This window comes from Coloeus monedula, assembly GCF_965178545.1.
Source record: "Coloeus monedula genome assembly, chromosome: 18".
Taxonomy (NCBI): Eukaryota; Metazoa; Chordata; class Aves; order Passeriformes; family Corvidae; genus Coloeus; species Coloeus monedula.
Genome location: NC_138798.1, coordinates 5,182,577 through 5,196,963, shown reverse-complemented (window position 1 = coordinate 5,196,963; position 14,387 = coordinate 5,182,577). Strand labels below are relative to the sequence as shown.

Sequence of the window (14,387 nt, the reverse complement as noted above, 5' to 3'; positions counted from 1 at the left end):
TGGGGGAGAGCTGAGCTGCCTCTGCTAAATCTGTTTGGCAGCTCTTTATATTTCTTTCACAGGATGTAACAGGAATCACAGCATGGCTCCAGTCCAGACTCAGAGAGAGGAGCAGGGACTGGCAGCACCTCGGGGGTGTCACTCGTCCCCCTTGGCAGCAGGGCAGGACGTGCCCTCAGCACTGCTGCCCATGGCTGCTCTCCTCCCTGGGTTTGTCCAGAGATACCCCAAAAGATTTTGGGTTTTTTCTGGCGTGCCCCAAAAGCTGCCCTGGGGCATCTCAAGGCAGGATTTGAAGCCCATCAGGTCCTGGCCGCCTTCCCAAGGTGCAGAGGTGCCTCAGAGCAATGAGGGTGGCACAGGTGACAGCTGGCACAGGGCACACACGGTGTTTTCTGCTCTCCCCATGGACTCCTCCGGGCTGTTCCCACCACGGGGATGCAGCCCCCGGGATCACACCGTGCAGGCAGCAGAGCTGGAGCTGCTCAGGATGAGGGAAGGGGACAATCTGGGCATTCCCCATGCCCCAGGCTGTGCCTCAGTCCCCTGCACCTCCCAGCCCCTGTGCAGGGCTCGTTTCTCGTTCCTGGGGGAGTCTCAGCTCTGCCTGCATGAACAACGTGTCGGGACAGGCGTTGGGATCAGTTTGCAGGGAGAATCCTTTTTTCCCAGGCAATGATTTTCTTTGCATTCTCTCCCCTCACTGAGGCCGTGTAGGAACCGTGCAGGAACCAGGGCTGCCTGGTGCTGCCTGGTGCCCTTGAAAAGACCCTGTTGCCTGCTCTGAAATGATGCAGCTCCGGTGCCTAATGATTCCTGACAGCTCGGGAAGGGCCCCGCTGCTGGCAATCGGGAAGGCAGGGAAAGGGAGGGTTACTGATGGCTGTGGTTATTACAGTTATTGGCCCCCATCGATCACAGGCACGGGCTGTGCATTGAAGCTGGCAGGAACTGGGGCACAGTGCCCTGCTCCCGTTCCCATTCCCGCTGCTGGCCCCGCGGGACCTGGCACGGCTCAGAACTGCCCAGGATGGCTGAGAGATGGGGCACGCTGGGCTCCCAAATGCTCTTCCACAGCCTGGAGTAGTGCCAGATGTGATCAGACAACCACAGAGTCCAGAATGGTTTGGGTTGGAGGGACCGTAAATCCGTCCAGTTCCACCCCATACCATGGGCAGGGACACCTTCCACAGACCAGGTTGCTCCAAGCCCCGTCCAGCCTGGCCTTGGTGCAGGTTGTCACCCCCTCCATTCCTTGGTTTTTCCTCCTAAAAAAGCAATAACCTGCATTTCATTGCTGCATTATGTCAGGCCAATTTGGGGGTGGCAGCAGAGCAGCTCCACTGGCACATCCTGCCAGCAGCTCCATGTGGGAATTGCAGCCCCCAGCACGTCCCCGTGTCCAGCCCTCAGATGTGCCTCTGCACTGGCTCACTCCTTCAGAAAGGAACCTCTTCCCAAACAAGATGTGGCTGACAATCAGTTCTTAACTTTTTAAAAATTTTTTTCTCACTAAAACCAGAGCCGTTCTGGGGGGCAGAGCAGCAGTTTGGGGCTGGCACAGCCTTCACCCCCCTTCATGTCCCTGCCCCTGAGACCACCCAGCCCACCCTGGGCCCATCCCTGGGCTGCTGCTGGTGTTTCTCAGCGCTCACCTCGTTCCCAGTGACACGGGTTTTTATATAACTAATTGTCAGCTCTATCAGCCATCAGTGATTTGTGTTTTAAAGATGGCCTGGCAGAACTAATTCCATCGCCGCACGATGCTGTGCTGGATGATGATAACCCATGTACAGCTTCTCCCACGGAGCCTCATGACGAGCTGCTGTGCTTTATTTTAATTAATACAGATAGCAAATATATTTTCATTAGCCCTCAGAATGTCAGGAGAGAATGCATGGTGAGCAGCAGCTTCGCTCCTGGGGCTGGGTGCAGTGCCCAGCCCTGCTGGGTCCCCTGCTCCAGCCACCTCCACATCCCCCTGCATCCCTCCACATCCCTCTGCATCCTTCCCCATCCATCTGCATCCCTCCACATTCATGTGGGCACCAGCTGGGCAGGCACAGGGCAGAGTTTCCTCCCAGTCCAGCATGGGTGGCACCATTAAAAGCTGATTTATGCTGCTCCACGCATGGTGGGAGCTCCCATCCAAAAGCTCTCCTCCCTCTCCAGCGCAGGAGGACACACAATTATCAGGCACGTTCATAATTTCTCCGATTTAGAACAATTAAACCGGCTCCCTGGTACTTCTGATGAAAGCAGCCCCTTGTTCCCCGGGGAAGGAACAGCCTTCCTTGACCTCTGCTCTATTATTCTGTTTGATTGATCTGAATTCTATCAGAAAGGATAATGATAGGCTTTGGGGGGGTGCGAGAACACTGGGAACAGAGAGGACAATGCTTTGCCAAGGGCTGCTGTGCCCAGCTAATGATTCTGACAGGCTGTGGGACACCCAGGCCCCTCTTTGTGCCCAGTGCAGCACCCATGAAATCCCTGGATTCCCCAAAATTGAGGAACAGAAGGCTAAAAGCATATCATAAACAAGCAAAGAGGACTCGGTGGCCAGCAGAGAGACCTGCTCTGCAGACAATGTCCCACCTGTGTCACCTGCCCTGGTGGGGACATGTCACCTTCCCCTGTGCCCATGGGGCATTGCTGCCACCATCTTCACCTTGGGAACAGCTCCAAGGATGCTGATGGAAAGGCACTAGGCAATGTCACCTTCCTCTACCTCCAAAAATTCCCTGAACATCAAAATCGGAATGGAAGTGTTGGGCTGGCTGTTCATGAACCACAGCTGGGTTGAGTTTAGAGAAAGCCCTTGAATCCCACCCCTGGAGGCTGCTCTGAATCCCCAGCTCTGCCTCAGGAGGGTGCTTTGAGGAGCAGAGCACTGCACTTTCTCCTGGGCAGCTCTTTGCTCTCCTGGGCAGCTCTTTGCTCTCCTGCCGCTGCCGGCTGGGCACGTTTCCTGCTGATGTGATTTTTGACCCACCCTGGTGATGGGGAAACACGGAGAGAAAGGACCTGGCTCTTCTGCCCAGCAGGTAATGAACGGGCCAATTACACAAAGCCGTGTGTCACCCGCCTGGGATAAGGGGTTTGTCACTGCTGCCATTGTTTATGTTCCTGGAGGGTAATCGTAATTTTTAATGTCCTTTTGATAGCGGTGTAGTGTGATTAAAACAGGCACATCCCAGACATAAATCTGGGTTTAAGCACTGCCTTTCTGACACACGATGCTGAACGCTCAGGGATCGGGCTGAAGGGCTCCTGGGCTGTGCCACCACTTGCCTCTGGCAAACCACCCCGAGCTTCAGCACCTCCCTGGACATCGCCCTGTAGGGACGGTCGCGTCCTGCCCCGGGTGCTTGGCAGGGACCCCAGAGGGGCAGCAGAGCCTGGAGCAGCAGCTGGATGGAGGCAGGAGGCCCCAGGCTGGCACTGTTGGCTCAAGATAAACACACCAGCTGATTTCCTGGGAGCAGAGGGAGCAGCAGGAGGTCAACATAAACTCGTAACACATTTTCTGCAATAGAAAGCTCTGGGCCGTAGCTGGGGCTGGTGCTGGGGGACTGAGGGAGGAATTTTCAGAGCTGACCACCTGTTTGATGTGACTCTGACTCTGGGCAGGCTCCTGCCCCCGCTGCTTGCTCAGGCTTCGTGTTTGGATCCGAGATGTAACGCTGCATAATTTAAGCAAGACTTTGCTCCTGAGGCCAGGTCGGTGCACGCGGAGTGGAAATGTGGAAAAATCCAGCCCGCCCCCATGGAAGCTTGAGCGGATACCTGAGCCACTGATGGAGATGATGTTTGTGTGACTCAGTTCAGTTTGTGCCCTTGGGTGACAATGTGCCCGTGAGGACAATGAGTCACAATCGCCCTGTGCCGCATCCCGACAGTGCAGGCCAGGCTGGGAGAGCTGGGGGCGTTCACCTGGACAAGAGAAGGCTCCAAGGAGACCTCAGAGCCCCTTTCAGTACCTAAAGGGGCTCCAGGAGAGCTGGAGAGGGACTTGGGACAAGGGATGGAGTGACAGGACACAGGGAAATGGCTTCCCACTGCCAGAGGGCAGGGATGGATGGGATTTGGGAAGGAATTGTTCCCTGTGAGGCTGGTGAGGCTGTGGCCGCTCCTGGGTCCGGCCAGGTTGGACGGGGCTTGGAGCACCCTGGGATAGTGGAAGGTGTCCCTGCCCATGGCCAGGGGTGGAAAAAAATGGGCTTTAAGGTGCCTTCCAACCCAAACCATTCCAGGATTCCATGCAGAGCTGTTCTGGGTACATGAGATGGGTGCGAGGGAGATGTGGGGGTCCTGCTGGGACCACAGCCCGGCGATGCTGGGGGACAACTGCGGGGCGGGCACCTTCCCCTTCCCCTTCCCGGCAGGCTGCAGATGAGCCCCGCTGGAGAGAGAAACGGAACCGCTTTTGAATTTAGATGTTGTAATTCCGAATTTAGATGTTTTGCAGTGGAAAAACTGAAAAGCTCTCCCCCCTGGGGAGCGGGCTGCAGCGACAAGGGCTCTGGTTTTGCTGCACCCTTCCCTCCCTACCTTTCCTAATGAATTCCAAGAAAGCCTCAATGCATTCCTAAACGGGAACACAGCCTGTGTCCTTCACAGTCATCTCCACAACAAAGCCAGCCATCTCGCCGCTGGCAGCCACGGGCTCCTCTGTGAGCTGGAAACAAAAGCTGAAAAGGAGCCTTTCTAGTTGCGATTAGAAAGCTTGAGAAGTTTGGCTTTTACTTGTTATTGCCTCACTGATTTCATCTCCGTGGCAGCTCTGAACCCCTCAGGGGACAGGAGAGCAGCCCCAGTCCCTCGCCGGGCGACTGCACCGATCCTGCTGTGGGAGCCGTGCACCGAGCGGCCGGGAGAAGCAGGAATTGGGAATCTCTGTGTCTTTAGGATGCTGCGCTGGGTTTGGACACGGGTTTGTGTTCGGTCCTTAAGGAAGGAGCAGCGCCGGGGCCCAGCAGGTGCCAGAGAGCTCGGCTTCCCCCAGGAGAGGACGGGGGCACCAGGAGCATCCTCCTCTACCTGAGGGCATCCCTGACACCCATCAGCGCCCAGATGGCCCCAAGGGTGCCAGTTATTGCCCCAAATCCGTGCCCCAGCCGCATCCAACCCAGAGGGGACACAGGTGCTCATCCCCCCCCAGGACACGAAGCCTTCCGGGGCTGCTCCAAGCAGTGAGGGGTGCGGAGGAACTGAATTAAATTATTCTCTTTTTTTTCTAAAAAGGAAGAGATGAGGAAGAGCGATTATCGGGGAGATTTTCTTCGGGGGAAAATCTGGCACAAAGACAAACTGCAATATCTCAGCGCAGGCTGGGCACTGAGTCTTGGATAAAAATAAAGCAGGAGGCGGCAGCACCTTCCCGATGACATTAACTCCATTCATCTCCCGCTGCCGCCGCCGCCAGCGTGCTCAGGCATTAGGAGTTACGTTTTCCTCCACTATTTCTCAAATATATTTATGCTGGGAGATGTTTGTGGAGGTACATCCTGTGCCTGGGGCAGAGGATTAATTCCAAACTGTCACCTCGCTTTTTGACGGGTTTGTAAATTCTGTTCCGTTGATTTGCACTAGCAGTAAATTGATAAAATCCTCTTTCCAAAAACCTAATTCACCATTTAGGGCTCACCAGGGTTTTAGACCTCATTGGCTCACATATTTATGTAAATATAGTGTCCAGCAGCAATTTAAAAACTGCTGCGTGGATAATGTGGATGGATAAGGAGTGAAGGCAGACACATTGTCTGGTGGGGGCTGTGTGCCCTGCAAAAGGAGCCTTTCCTGGCCTTGGGGCAGCAGATTTTGGGGTGCCTTTGCAGTGGGTGGCTGCTTTGGGCAGTGTTGCTCCAGGATCTGACCCCTTTGCACCAGAACTGATTAACCCTGACAATGCTGGGAATAGTCTGAGCTCTCCAAGGATGGTGTTGGATGTGTCCAAGAGGACTTTGCCAAGCTGCGTCTGCAGGACTCCTGTGGTGGGCAGGGATGTGCTGGTGTACTGGGAGCACTGGGAGCTCTTAGCAGAGTGGCCTGTCAATTTAGGGACTTGGTAGCTTTGCAAATGGAAGTTCAGGACAGTCAGGAATAGCCTGGTTTTTTACTGGAATTGCATTTAAATCAGCATCAGGAGATGCAAGCCCTGTTCCTGTGCAGCCCCATCATCATGGAAGAGATGCAGGGTGGCAGAGGGGACATCAGCAGTGATGTCCTCAGTACTGTCCCCCAGCCACCACTCTACCCGAGATGAAGCATCTCATCCACTAAATGTTGCCATGCTCCATTAATCCACCCTAAAACGTCAGATGGACATTCTCTCTTGAATTTTAAATATACCCAGCCATTCCGACTCGCTCTGAAATCGCCACACAATGAACGCTTTCCAGAACATTCCCTCACTCCCCCACGCTGTTCCCATGCCTGGTCACTCCTGCCTGCTGTGCCCCAGCCCCCCACGGCAGTGCCAGGTCCCCACAGTGCTTCCCTTGCCCTTGGGCTGGAGCACATCACTGAGTGTCCCCTGGAGGCCCTGGGGACCACTCTTGTCCCCTCGCTGAGGTGCTCCTGGCCCCTGAGCCCCTGGCTTTGGCACATCCCCCCCCCTCCCCCCAGTGTGCAAGACAGAGAGACGGGCCGAGACGTGAGAATCCTCCTTGCCGAGCAGATGACGCCGCTCTGGGATCCATCCCACAGTTATCCCTTCTGTCGTGCTCGAGTTTTTTGGATGCCTTTGCATTTGGCACCAAATTTCCTTCCTAGACTAAAGCTTTGCACTTGGAATGATGCCTTCGGAGCCGGGCTGAGTGGCCAGGCTGCTCATCCGATCCCTCCGCACTGCCAGCAGCTTGGATTGCGCTTCCATGAAGCCTCCTTGCACCTTCCTGCTGCAGCCATCTGTCCTGAGGTGCCAAGGCCTTGTCCTCACCCCTGTGGAGCAGGCACAGACCTCCTGGGCTCTCTGGGGGTTGAACACCTCCTGCAGTCAGTCCATGGGCTCCTCGGGCCAGGAAAAGGGAGAAAGGTCTGGACAAATCAGACCTTTCTCAGCTCAACGCAGAGCTGGGAATCCAGGCAGAGCCTCCTCGCTGTGCATCAGGAAAGCTCCAGGCTCAGCCAGTGCTCGGGGCTGGTCAGCTGCTGCTCTGGCCCCTTCCCAGAGAAAGGAAAAGGAGGAAAAAGGAATAAAAGAGAGATGTCTGAGTCGGGGCTGCACTCTGGGAGCGGGCCAGCCGCAGCTGCACCACTGCCGGGAGCTCCAGCAAACAAAAAGATGGAACAGAGAGGAAATCAGCTCCACAGCACCCCGGGAACACCGTCCCCCCCTGACTGGGGACAGCATTACCTCCGTGTACCCACAGCCCTGAGCCACCACGGGGCAGAGCACTGCAGCAAAGGGTCCCCATCCCAGGGGGGCTGGATCCAGGTGCCCCTGCTCGCTCCCCAGGACCAGGACACAGGGATGGCTCCCTGATTTAGAGCTCCGTGTGGCTCCTGCAGCTGTGGCAGTGTGACACGAACTCCCAGCAGCACGCTTCAAAGGGCTCCTTATCCCCATCTGTGCCATGCAACAAAGACACTGGGGCAGGAATGGTGTCTTCTCAAAAGTGCCAGAGGAACGCTCCCTGCCAGCCACAGCCTCCACTTTTACAGCTCCTGGAAGCTCCTCCCTGACATCCCCTGTTTTTTTGGGGGTCCTAGCACTGACTGTGGCTGCCCAAGCATCCCCCAACCACAGGAACCATGGATGTAGATCCAAGTCAGAGATAACCAACACTTGCACTTGGTTCTGAGCCAACGCCACGGGCTCTGCTGGAAACCCACAGCACGTCCCTCTCCGGAAAGGAAGGTGAGCCTCCCTTGCTCCCAGGTTTGCCCCTTCGGTGCCAGGCTCCCATTGGCTCCTCCAGCCCCCCAGCTCCATGGTTCTCCTCTGATTTATGAAATCCTTATGGATGAAGTCCGAGACATAACAGAGCTGAGCAGCAGAGGTCCATTTGTTCCCCCTCTCTTCCCAGCAGCACAGCTGACCCTGTGGGTGTGCTGGGTTGATGCTGGGTGCCCACCAAAGCCGCTCCATCACTCCCACAGGAGGCATTCCTCCATGAACTTCCCAAATTGAGTCCTTCCCACAGGCTGCAGTCTTCCATGGACTTCAGTGAGAGTCCCTTCCACAGGGTCAGTCCTTCAGGAATAGAATGCTCCAGCCTGGATCCCTTCCATGGGGTCATGAGTCCTGCCAGCAAACCTGCTCCAGTGTGGGCTCCTCTCTGCATGGATACACAAATCCTGCCAGGATCCTGCTCCAGCACTGGACTCCATGGACTGCAGGTGGATCTCTGCTTCCCCGTGGATCCCCACAAGCTGCAGGAGCAGAGCTGCCTCACCCTGGGCTGCACCACACACACCTGCAGCACCTCCTCCTCCTCCTTCAGTGACCTTGGTGTCTGCAGGGCTGCTTCTCTCGCAGATTCTGACTCCTCTCTCTGGCTGCCGTTTCCATTGTGCAGGTATTTTTATCCGTGGGTAGAGCAGGATGTGGATAGAGCAGGATGTGCATAGAGCAGGACTGGCCCCACGGGACAGAGCAAGAACATCCTTAACAACTTGTCGGTTAACAAGCTGTGAAAGGAGACAGACAGCCAGGAGCTGGCAGCCTGTCCCCTGGAATGAAGGACACCTTCCCTCCCCGAGCACCTCGGCAGGAAGGGCTCCTGCTGCAGAGCCCTTCTCCTTCCCTTCCTCCCGGTTCCTGCAGCCTGAGTTCCCTGACACTGCGTTGGGGCTGCAGGGCAAGCAGCTGAGGCACCTGCACCGGGTGGATCTGCTCCCTGCATCCCATCAATCCAGCAGCACTCACTTGTGCAGCGGCAGGAAAAGCCATCTCACGAGGCAGGTCCTGTTGGGAAGGGCTCCGGAGATCTGTGGGACGCAGCTACAAGCAGCAGCTGAAGGGCAGCAGCCTGAGCCAGAGCGATGCCAAACCCTCTCTTGCCCCATGAGCCTTCCTCACTCTGCCCTTTGCCCTCTGCTTTGGGGTTCACCAGCTGAGGGATGGCAGGTCCCCTTCCCCGCTGCCAGCAGTGCACCAGCCGCACCCCGAGGTTTCTGCTGGTGACGTTGGCTTTGGCCCCACATTCTGCCCCACCAGAAGGGGCATGGCTGGGTGCTGCCCTTGGTCCCCAGTGGCTCATCCTGGTGTTCATCCCCCTCAAGCCCTGACAGGGGCAGGGGGCTGGGCACTTTTGGGGTGCAGGTGTCCTCCTGCCCCTCCTGTGACTGGGACCAAAGCAGGGACAGGCACATCCCCACCTTCCAGAGCACCCCGTGCCTGGCAAACCAAGTGGTTAAAGACACACAACTCTCACGGCCGAATCCAGCAATTTCATCCCCCTGACAAGAGTGTAAATCCATCCTGATGGACTGGAAAATTGGAAAGCCAGTGCTCATGCCGTGTTTCCTACAGACATCTCCGAGCTCCTGAAAGATGCACTCGGTGGCAGCCCCGGTTCCAGCCGTGTCGCTCACGTCATGCTAATTAAAATAGAGCCTGTGTTTTGTAACAGGATTTCCTTGGAGCCTATTTTACTGCTCAGTAACCACTTTCAAATATTTGAAAAATAAAATCGCATCAAGTAAATAACTTTTGGATTGCTCACAGAAGATTACTCTGGTTTCGGTTTTTTTGTTCCCAAAGCCCACTGGAAGCAGCCGCGCTCATCACAGTGACAGAGGACAGAAAATACACAGATTTCTGAGGCTGCTTGTAGTCTACATCAAGAGCTGTGTGTTATTTAATCAGACAAAGCCCATTTCATTTAAAAAACAACTCTCTGTACAAAATGGGATAACAAAGCACCCCAGCGCTCAGCACTGACCTGGAATACCCAGGGAACACCCCTGCCTGTTGGCAGGATGGGCCATGCTCACACCAGCCCATTTTGATGCCCACATTACCTGTCCAGCAATGCCCTGACGCCCCTCTGCCTCATGCATGGCTTACTATCCATTAAACTTCCAAATTCAGCACCACCTGACTTCCAAGGGATGGCTCACACACTTCCCTTTTTACATGCTTTGCTGTTCCAAGATCTCTGCTGCCGTTCTGGATGCCAAGGGAGCACATTCAGCTGACTCGGCGCAGCCTGGCTCCTCGGCCCTAAATCCTGGTACCAGATTCCTCAGTGAAGGGGAAGTTAAAAATGTACAGAAGGAAATGTCTGCGACACCGTGACATCCACAAAACTGTGCTTGAAATGGCATCTTTGTATATTCATAATGGCAAAAAATACCAGAGAAGCAGAGGGCTGAGAGAGCCCTAATTTCATTTACTCTTGATCCAGTCTCTCCTCATCCTTTCTGCCAAGGAGGAGAGAAGGAAGAGGAGCCATTTGCCATGGCCTTTGTTAGCTGTCCATCAGACAAGCCCCATTCCCGTTATCTGTGCCGGCAGCCTGGCTCTGTGCTGTTATCTCGTTGCTCGGGGTGCTGCCGCGAGAGCTCACCACGCACTTGTTGCAGCCCTCACCGAGTTCACGCTCGGTTTTCCTTCCTGCCGGACACACCTGATCCTCTGGAAACAGCCTCCCGTGGTGCCGTGCTCACCACAGAGCCAGGGGGATCTCTCTCCATGCTGTGGGGCTGTGACAGCCACCCCGGGAGTGCCCCAACGCCTCGAAGAAGAGAAGGGAGGGCGCAAACCTTGGGACTGCAGAGGAGCCCGAAGCTCAGCACCCGCAGCTGCATTTCTGCTCCTCGCACTGCAGCCTCGGGCAGGGTTTGCTGGTCTCATCACAGCCTAGAGTGGATGCCCCAAATATATTTAGAAATCCTGGATCTCCCAGGTGCTCAGCTGTGCCCCTGCCATCCCCAGAGCCAGGGGCTGGGCCTGCATGGGCAGCACAGGCAGCGCTGCCCTCTCTGCACGCAGCTGCCCACACCCCCCCCCCCCGTTTGCCCACTGCATCATTCCAGGGTACAAATAAATGCCCCTGTTGGTGCCCACGTTCCCAGGATGCCACTGCTCCGGCACAGGCTGCCCGGAGCCTCCTGGCACAGGTCCCTGTGCAGGGACGTGCCTCTGCTGCCTGCTCTGCTCTGCGCCGGTGGGTGGGTGCGAGCGGATGCCGAGAGCAGAGGAGAGGCTTTCACACCTCCTCTCTGGTGATCTAAATGGCTTCACCAGTGCAGAGCACCCAGAGCCACCAGCCAAGCACCCGATGGGTGCAAATCATGTGAAAATGGTTTTTTCTTGGACGCATGAACTGAAAGAGCAGCAGATGGAGCACAGCAATCTGTCTCTGCAGGGTCTGATCCTGCTCCCCACCCAGCTGGAGAACAGCAGGATTTGCTGCTCTGGGCCCCTGGCTGTGTCCCCCTCCACACGGATGGACAAGACCCCTCCCCCCCAGGCATGGGCAGAGCTGCCACGTAGCCACCGGCTCCAGGCTGCGTAGGCAGGAGTTGGGATTTTACTGCAATAATTCACCAAACCTTGTAAAGGGTCAACAATTTATCAGCTCCCTCTCTCTGCCAAGGAAAGAGGAGTTCAGCACGCTGTGTTCTTCCACCACGAGATTTATGGCAGATTGTGCCAAATCCTGTTCCCGGGAGCTGGACTGCCTGCTGATGCTCCCAGCAGGACTGGGGCAGCCCTCCTGCCTCAGCACACGAGGCAGTGAGGGAGATGAGAGCCCTCACTGGGCCCGTGCTTGCTGGATTTGCTTCCCAGCTCCCCCAGGCCCCCCGGGAGCCCAGGACCATCGCTGCTTTCACATAGAGCACCGGCAGCCCGGACCAGAGTGTTTGTGTAACACCCCAGAGGAACGTGCCTCTCTGTGTGTCCCCACGCTGGAACAGGATGCCAGAACTGGCAGGGACCTCGCATCTGATTCCTCCACACGTACACAGACCACAAACCCGTGCAGGTGAGGGAGAAATGCCACCCTCTCCATCCATTGCTGTTCTGCTGCCCAGAAAGGATGGATTCTGTAATACAATCTCTGTCTGGAGAGCTGGATTTAAGACTGAAAAGTCAAAACCATTTAACGCAATCTGACCACGAGAGCAGGGACTGGAGTAGACAGACAGCACCGCACAGCACTCCCGACACCGGGAGCTGGTTGTCTTTGCCATCAACACCCTGCCAGCCCCGGAGGGCAGCCTCAGGCCCCGAGCACACTGCAGCGCCAGCGCACACCGGCCTCTCCCGTTCTCCCCCCGAACAATCCACACTGGTAACCCCATCCGGACGCACACCCGAGCCCGCCTGCCTCGTCCTGGCATCCCAGCAGTGCCGAGGGACTGGGCACAGGCACCGCTTCAGTCATCTCCAAGCCCCACGCGAGTTTGCAATGACTTTGCCAAGTCACCCGCGAGCGCATCCCGGAGCCTATTCTTAGGTCTGGCATCGCGGCAGTGGGAGAGGGAGCGGGTCTGCGTGGAAACGGGGGACACGTGGAATGAACAGGCAGCCCCTGGGTAAACACCCCCCCCCCCACACGGACACCCCCCGGCAGAGACGGTGGGTCGGGAACACCAGCGGGGACCTGGCAGTGGGCCTGGAGGGACACCGGGGACCCGCGAAGGGCTAGGGACACCGGGGACTGCTCTCCCTGCGGGAGAGAGGCGGGGGGTCCGGCACGGCTCCCGGGAGGCCGCGGCCCCGTTCGCGCTCGGTTCCCGGTGAGGACGCGGCTCCCGGAGCGCTCCGGAGCGGCGGGAGCTGTCCGCCCCGCGGTGCTGAGCGCCGCGTTCCGCCGGGCCCCGCTCCCGGTGCCGCTCCCGGTGCCGCTCCCGGTGCCGCTCCCGGTGCCGTTGCGCTTCCCCGCAATGCCAGAAGTTTCATCCCGGCCCGGCGAGCAGCAGAAGCAGGGGGTCCCCGATCGGGAGCGGCACGGCCGGTTCCAGCAGCCCTTCCCGCTCCCACCGCCCCCTCTCCGGTCCCGGCTGCATCCCCCCGCGCCGGGCGGTGCCCCCTCCCCGGAGCCGGGAGGCGGCGGGCCCCGGGGAGCCCCGCAGAGCCGGCCCGCTCCGCCCCGCTCCGCCCCGCTTACCTGGGCGCGGGGCCGCGGGGGTGCCCAGTAGCAGCAGGGCGAGCAGGCAGAGCCCGCGGGGCCCCGGCATCCTGCGGCGGGCGCGGCGGAGCCTCCGCGCCGGGGCGAGCTGGGCGAGCCGAGCCGAGCCGAGCGGGGCCGAGCCGATGCGATCCGAGCCGCTCCGCGCCGAGCGGGGCCGGGCCGGGCGGGGGCGGGCGCTGCCGGCGGAGCGGAGCGGCGCGGGGGCGCGGCTGAGGGCGGACCGGAGCGGAGAGCGCGGGGAGCGCGGAGCGGCGCGGAGCGAGCGGCGGGGGAGGGCGCCGGCGGCCGCCCCGGCCCCCGCGCAGCGCCGAGCGCTCCGGCCCCGCCCGCAGCTCCCCCCCGTTCGCCCCGGCCCCACCGACCAGCCCGGGGACGGCTCCCGCAGCAGCTCCGGGCACACGGTTGCCCGTGGTTTCTTCCGTCCCTCTCGGTTCCCTCCCGCTCCGGGAGTCCCAGTGCCCCCCCCCCCGGCCCCCAGCCTGGGCAGTGATCCCACAGCAGGCCCTCCCTCATCCCGTGCCCAGTCTCTTGTCCCATGTCACTGTTCCTTGTCCCCCAAGCTCCCTATAGCATCCAAAGCCCCTCTCAGCATCCCAACTCTGCTCAGCAACCCACCCCCTGCGCCCAAAGCCGCCTTCAGCTCTCCAAGCCCTTCTCACTCCCTTCTCCACCCCAGATGTACCCTACTGCCTTCCTCTCTGGCTCCCCCAAAGCAGGCTGTGAACGGGGGAGAGGCGCTATGGAAAGGCTGACACAGCCCCATGATTCCCTTGGGATCAGGGATGCTCCGGGGTTTCTGGTGCTGCTGCTGGAGCCAGCTAAGCCTGGCTTGGAGGGAGCTGCAGCTGTGACCCGTCTGATCTCAGTGGGGTGGGGGCACTGGGCAAACAAAAGCTCTCCGTTTGTGGGTGCTGCTTAGGGCCCCCTGCAATATCCGGCTGGCACCGCGGCCATGGGTGAGCACTGGGGTACCCCCAGTCCTGTGACAAAGGAAGCAGCACACAGACGGTCCCTGCTCAGGACCTGGCCCCAAAACTCCTCAGCTTCCTTGCCTGCAGAGGAACCGTGGCCTGGATGGCTCCCAGGAACCCCCTGCCCGTCCCCCTGCCCAGGCCACCAGCAGGAGCAGTGAGCCCAGAGCTCCCATCTGGCCCCTCCTGAGCCCGTAGATCACACGGTGTAACTACACTGACTTTGAGAAGAACAGAAACGGAGGCTTCGTTCTCTTGAAACCCCAGATCCTGCCCTGAAATGTTTACCTCCCGGTGAGAGCGCCTGCTCCTCCCGGCCGCT

At 58.5% G+C, this 14,387-nt stretch overlaps 1 protein-coding gene across 1 annotated transcript in view; it reads right to left on the bottom strand.

Annotated features, from left to right (window-relative positions):
- Positions 1–13,140, bottom strand: part of SEZ6L (seizure related 6 homolog like) — a gene marked incomplete at its 5' end in the record, with an annotated part of 34,357 nt that extends 21,217 nt beyond the window's left edge. Inside the window, one exon of the mRNA XM_082293536.1 lies at positions 13,071–13,140. Within this exon, the coding sequence (XP_082149662.1) occupies positions 13,071–13,140 (70 nt within the window). The remainder of the gene's footprint in view (positions 1–13,070) is intronic.
- Between the last annotated feature and the right edge of the window lie 1,247 nt (positions 13,141–14,387).